This window comes from Limulus polyphemus, unplaced genomic scaffold (genome assembly GCF_000517525.1).
Source record: "Limulus polyphemus unplaced genomic scaffold, Limulus_polyphemus-2.1.2 Scaffold175, whole genome shotgun sequence".
Lineage (NCBI taxonomy): Eukaryota > Metazoa > Arthropoda > Merostomata > Xiphosura > Limulidae > Limulus > Limulus polyphemus.
Window position 1 is genome coordinate 819,704 of NW_013665785.1, and position 6,998 is coordinate 826,701.

General features: G+C 37.6%; 1 protein-coding gene across 5 annotated transcripts in view; it reads right to left on the bottom strand.

The window, feature by feature from the left end:
• The window catches only part of LOC106478043, a 68,123-nt gene extending 61,415 nt beyond the window's left edge, over nucleotides 1-6,708 (bottom strand). For all 5 annotated transcript variants that reach the window (XM_022381562.1, XM_022381560.1, XM_022381559.1 and 2 more), the window contains exon 1: nucleotides 6,305-6,708. Coding sequence is in view for 3 of the 5 variants with exons in the window: in XM_022381560.1 (XP_022237268.1) it covers nucleotides 6,305-6,402 (98 nt within the window). In the remaining 2 variants the exon portion in view is untranslated. The remainder of the gene's footprint in view (nucleotides 1-6,304) is intronic.
• Between the last annotated feature and the right edge of the window lie 290 nt (nucleotides 6,709-6,998).

Genomic DNA, 6,998 nt, shown 5'->3' on the forward strand with positions numbered 1-6,998 from the left:
GTGTCAAATCTGATAAGAAGACACCTGAAACAAATTCTGGGAGGAAGAAGACAAGGAGGAATAAGCCAATCAAATCAAAAGTCAAACCTAATTGGTGAGGGTAAAAGGGGAAAGATCTCAAACAGAGTAAGACTGCCAAGAACAGGTACCACAGAAGAAAGCCGTACGGTCAATATAACAACAAAGAGTACAGACCAGACGTAGAAGTTTATCAAGATCAGAATGAGGGCAGATATGAGAAATAGAAGGAAGAGAAATAGGCAAAAAGGAGGACTTACCCTCCCTAACCACGAAGGTCTTTGGGAGGAAGGAACAATCTGGATAGAGGAGAAGATAGGTAGGGTGGTAAAGCATATGTAAAATGACAATGGCAAACAACTCAGACCTTTGACGTCTACAGACTATGAGGAGAACAAAATATGTTTTAAGGAAAAGGTTAAACATAGAACATGAGGAAAGTGGTTAAAACGGAGGTAAAGTGAGGGAATGGAGGACCACATTAATACCCCAGTCCAAAAGAGTAGGCCATCTGGGAGGACAACAAATCTGGTAGGGACAGGAGAAGCAAAACTTGAGGGCATCAGGAAAAATGAAAGGTATGGGATAAGGCAGCCCAATAACCCAAGAGTGAGAAGACTGAAGACCCCTTGGTTGAAAAGCCATATGAGAAACACCACCACTTGAGCCACAGTAGGTCTTGTCAGTGGGTAATCCCCAAGTCGTAGACCAACTGCCGAACACTTTGCATTTGCACTGATACACCTCCACTGAAGAAGGATATATGGAACGAGCTAAAAGAAAAGCGACTTGAGTGAAACCTGATCTCCTCACCAAGGATCAGATAAAAGCCAGGCATGAAGATGAAGGATATGAATGGTTGGATGTAAAACCAGTAACCAAGGGAGACAAAGGAAGAGGTACTGGAGAGAAAAGTTGCAGTTGTTGTAACCATGGAAACTATGGTTGAGCTAGCAAATAAGGAGTGATCAGAAGGACTCGATATGGAGTGATATGGATGAGAGAGATCACCCACTTAAGTAATTGGATAGGAAAATAAAAATAAATGAATTTGTGGGACCAATCATGGTTGAAGGCACTAACAGCCAGAGCCCAAAAATGAGGTCACAGGGACCAAAAGTGTGTTAACTTTTGATTCAGGTATGTGGCAAATGAATCTATGTGGGAAAATCCCACCAATTGCAAAGCCACCAGAAAACAAGGGGATCTAAAGACCACTTCCGCAGATATCTTTGGTCAGGGCAGGAAAGACGATCCATTACAAAACTGAAATCACCCGGAATGGGGCACACAATGAGATGAATGTGGTAAATGTGGGCCCAATATAATAAATCCAACATTCAAAAACGGAGATCTCTCAACCCAGGTGATAGATATATGTTACCACCATATAATTGTTGGAATGAATTATCATCAGACATTGTCTGGTGAGAGGAAGGAAGTGATTCAAAGCCCAAAGGACCACAAGAAGCTCAAGGACATTGATAGGCAAAGACCTTTTGTCTACAGACCAATAACCCAAAGCCTTCTGGTGATTGACCCATGCACCCCAGCCCTTAAGGGATACGTCCATGAAAGATATAAATCCAGACGACAAGGAGGAAGTGGGACACCCACCCACATATGGGCCTTGTCCAACCACCAATGCAGATCGTCAAACAGGGTGACAGGACCTGACAAGCAAGGTTCCATTGATCGTGAAGAGCCCACTGAAGGAATCACATATGCGCATGACCAAGGGAGACCAGTGACGTCATTGAAGACCACATCCCCAAAAGTGATAGAACCTCGCAAGCAGAAAGTGAGGGAGCTGAAAGGGCATGGAGAACTAACAGTTCCATGGAATGAAGTCATGGAGGAGAAAGTTGGGTCCAAGTGAGATGAGTGTCGAAAAAGACACCCAAGTGGACGAGATATTGGGTAGATCGGAAGAAGGACTTCTTCAATTTGATGAGTATGGCTGCCCAACTACAGTTCAGAATGATCCAGAAGAAGCCAGTCATCCATACAATAGTGGAATCACAACCCCAGAACATGAAGATGGTGAGCAAAAGCTCTGACCACCTGAAAGAAAACATGAGGAGTGGGAGCAATCTTGAAGGGTAGGGTGCAAAATTGATAAACTACCCTGCGATGGATGAACCGAAGGTATGGACGAGACCATGGTGATAAAGGGATGTAGAGATAAGCATTGGCAACATCCATCTAGGTCATCTATAAGCCCGGAGAAAATGCCCACCGTGGGTGAGAAATTATTCCATGGTAAAACGGGGCAGATGAAGTCCTCGCTTTTCTTGGAAACAACAAAGAGCTTGGAATAAAAACCTAGAGAAGGATGTAGAGCAGGTTCAATGGCCTGCTGAGATGGTAATTTGTGAGCCACCTCTGACAGATGCTGGCTGGTCATGGTATCCCGAGGCAGGAGAAAGGAAAGGGCTATAGGAGACACAAGAGGCACAAAAACTTGAAGAACTCAATGATCCTTGACAAAAAAATGCCAGTGGTTGAAAAAACAGCAAGCTAAGCCCACAGCGGGTTGTCACTGATACTATTGATGATGTGACGTGCATTGTCAAAGAAAATGAGACGAGGCACCTCGAGAAGAATGAATAGGTAAAGGTTGGGAAGGGGAGGGATGGGAAGTGGTAACAGATGCCATATTGGGCTCCAACTGAGACAAACAGGCAACAAGGTCGGAAAGGGTAGACTGTTGTTGTACTGATACAACTCCTGATTCCAAAGACTCAGAGATCATGTTAAAAACTTATCACCACAGAAATGGGGCCCATACTTAAATCCTGAAGATAAGATGATGGTTAACGGATGCGAGTTAAGGGCGCATCATGACCTAGAAGGTCCCAACAACAAAGAAACCATGTATGTAAAACCAGAACTGAAGACAACAAAGAGTCAATGTGGAGGAAAGAAGGGAGAGGATGTTTCCAGAAAAACCCTCAGGATTTTGGTGGAGAGACTCAGAAAGGAGATGGATGGTGGAGATAGCATAAAAGAGTTGTGAGGGTAAGATGAAGGCAGGAAAATTGGGCATGGGTCAGACTTACAGGAGATTTGGAGGCTGCACCCCAAATAGGCAAAATGGAACCTAACAATTGCTGGTCCAGAAAAGGACAGTCTGCACAATGATATGCATGAGCAAACTGATACCACACCCATCGGAGGTGAGGCATGCTAATCCTGTCAGTTAATTGTGAGGCAAATTGGTCAGAATGTAACCCATTATTTGGGGAGGGGGAAAACTAGATAGAGATGGATAGATTGGTCATGTAGTAAAGAAGGATGCAGTTCATATGAAATAGGGGAAAGGGATAAAACACCGCATACCTGAGAAACTAAATCCAAAAAGACCATATTAGTCCTAACTGACTCCTCAGGAAGAACATGGAAATGCATGGCAAAATCAAGAGGTGGAAATAGGCAATCCAAATCCTCGTCCTCCTAAACAGGCTCAGCTTGTTCAGGAGGAAGTGGGGAGAAGTTTAGGGACAGAGGTTGACCTATGTAACATTCGATCTCGTGGCAAATAAACACGGATAAACCCCCCACCGGGTCGCCCATGCCTGAGGCCTAGAACATAGCACTAGTTGCTGGTGAGACACCCTAAATGGTAACATGAACTTTGGAATTCATAATAAGGAAGAGTCAACCAATACTAAAGAGTATAAGTAACAATGCTACTGTAATAAACTGGGATTAAAGTGAATTTAAGAAACAGTCTTAATAGAAACTAGAAGTGAAAATAAATGAAGACCACTTTGTGAGTATAATAAAGATAAACATGAAACTTTAAACAAAATCAAAAGGAACATGTCTGACCACAACCGCTGCCTTACAGGCATACAGAGGGAGTCACATGTGTCACATATGTCATGCTCCTATTGGTGGAGAAGTGAAGCACAATGATTTACAAGACATTTTGGAATCAATTGATTCCAATAGGGAGGAGCAGAAGGCTTGTGGCATAGGAAAATAAAAAACATGCATACAGAGGGAGCACTGGACAAGAATAGCTAATCTTGTGAGAGGAGGGAGGTACCATATTGGAACTTGATATGTAGCAAAAAATTATGTCATACTATAGTGCCACATTTAGTAATAACACTTAAAAGCATTAAATATTACCTTTAAAAACTTGAAAATAGTTTAGTAAAATAAATTGGAAACAAAGAAATTAACTGTTTAAAATCACAGCTGCAGGTTTTCTAGATGCTTGGGAAATGGCATGTGTATACTGTGCACTCTACAACGGCAACCATAAGTAGGCCACAATTATTGTGTGCTGAAATGTTTTAATCTGTTTTAAATGTCAAACATTTATGATGAAAATGTTCAAAACAAAAATATAATCCATAGAATAGGGAATTATTCTTATGTTCATAAAACATTATAAAGAACATGTAAAGAAGCAGAGAAGTAGTTTATGACATACAAGACATGTTTATTTAAACACAACCAGTTTCATGGAAAAGTTTGGTTTTTGTAAGCTAGTGGTCATAATAAATCCTTTTATGAATACATGTATAAAAGATATATTTTACTAATAAATTACTCAGCAGAGCTCAAGGCTTAAATCAAAAATATGCTTAGAGCAACAGGTGGGCCAATTAGACATTTTATATAGTAAGATGTCTGGGGAAGCTCTATCATTTTTATTAAACTTAATAAGGAAACCATATAATGATGATATTATTATTATGAGAATAATTGATAAGACCAGCACTCTTAACCATTGAGCTAGTCAAGACTACAAATAGTCTAGTCCAATTTATTCAACAGTGTTTTAGTTTTAAGAAACCAGGAGTTATCAAAGATCAGAGGATCTCTCTTCACCCCACACTCAGTTTAAGAAATAACAGGACAATTGCTACCGAGATAAAGCCACAAAAAAATCAGAAAACCCCACAGTTTTCATTCTTTCCAACTATCCCTTATGAAAAAATGAAGAGGATAATAAGATATAACTAGTAGAGATCAAAGGATTTAATTTAACAAGGGAAGGGGATCAAAATATTTCCTGTACAAGTAGTCTAACTCCAAGTTGATGTAAAACTATGTTATTTCAAAACTTGTAGATTCAATTGTTGATAAATATTACATTAAATTCCACTATTAGTATTAATTAATACTTGTATTATTAATTATCAATGTAAATTCTGCAACTACAATGTACACCATATTTTTACTTCTAATTACATAACTAATTGCTAACTTAAATAATTTACTAATGACAAAGAAAATCAACACAGATTCACTAAAGGGAATTTTCCCTTATTAATGGTGTTTTGAAAAGCAAAGTCTACACGCTTCTCATCATCCAGATACTATGTAACATTAAGAAAAAAAATTATCGGTTTGAAAAGGAACCACAAAAGATTAACTAAGAAAATAACAGAAGTGAGAGCTGGGGAAAAACCAGTAAATTGGATTGTAGAATGACTGGATGGATGAAAGCAAAAAAGGATTTTATTAATGTAGTACAGTCAGACTAGACCTTTTACACTAGTGGAGTGCTTCAGGGATCAGAGATTAGAAATTGTGCTTTTACTTATTCATACTAATAATATTAATAAGGACAAAATTAGTAAAGTTTGCTGATGACAATAAACTCTTGGCTGTATTGAGGACATTTGGATACATCAGAATGATTTGGATCAATTGTTAAGTTGAATAAATATTGATCAAATGAACATCTGGTTATTATAAGTGCATGGTAATGCATCTTGGATTGTCAAAATTTAAGTCACACATTTAATATGGACATATGGAAACCGACTCAACAACATTACTGAATAAAATGATTCTTATGCAGTGATGGTCAATTGGTCTATGAATTGATTGCCATTGACAGCAGCAGAAGCAAGCAATTTAGAAGAGTTTAACAAAAGAATCAATCATTTCTTGAAAAATAAAAGGTAGGTTCAAGTTTTTACTTTTTATTACAACTTACAAGTATGCATAAACAGCCTTTAAAGACCAACTGGTCCCATGTTGCCTAGATGTGAAACTCAAAATATCACTGCCAAGCATAAATACTTAAAATATGAACTTCAAAAAGTTCCTACAAATTGAGTACAATCTGTTATTTTTTCAAATCTTTACCAGAAATTTATAAATGCAATGCAAAACTCTGACCTTAGGACACCTTTTATTAATATTATAAAACTGATTTAATATATACCTTTTGCAATAATTTACAATAGATAAAGAAACGATTACCTTTAAATTAACAGTTTGTTTGAAAACTGTAAAGATGAGCTTTTTAACCTACCTCAATATTTCACTGACAGCAACAACAACTCCTTCAAAAATGAAAGTCATTTTCACCAAATTAAACTTAAAAGTCGTGAGTGTAGTGTCATTACTCATAACATTTTAATTGAGGGAGAAACATAACTATCTTCACAATCACAGGCTCACTGTCCAACTTCCATTTAACTTCAAAGTTCTCGTTCTTCAGATTTTTCACTCTAATCACTCGATTCACAATCTTCAGTTTTCACACACAATCATCTAATTTAAACTTGTCTCCTAACCTTATGAGAATTCCCTTTACGTTTCAATCGAATTGAATATAAATTTTGATTGTCCTCCGTCTTCTTGAATTCGTTTTATACTTTATAGTTTTATTTTAATACAACTTGTACATTTAACCATCAATCTAGCGCCATACATTTTCAATCATGTTTTACTACTAGTAGTGCTACCTATAAAAAAGAGAATATAAGCGGATAATAGTATTAGCATGCAAAAACTAGCACATAATCCATCGAATTAAACATTAACAAATAGATACATAAATAGGTACTCAAAAAACTAGAGACATCGAATACACTACAAGTCAAGATATAAATAAATTTTCGCATTCTAAATGCAATAATGAAATCCTTCTTGAACCAACACATTTGACTTGGGTTTATAATATTAACAACTCTTTGAATATTATAGCTCTATGTTAAGTTTAC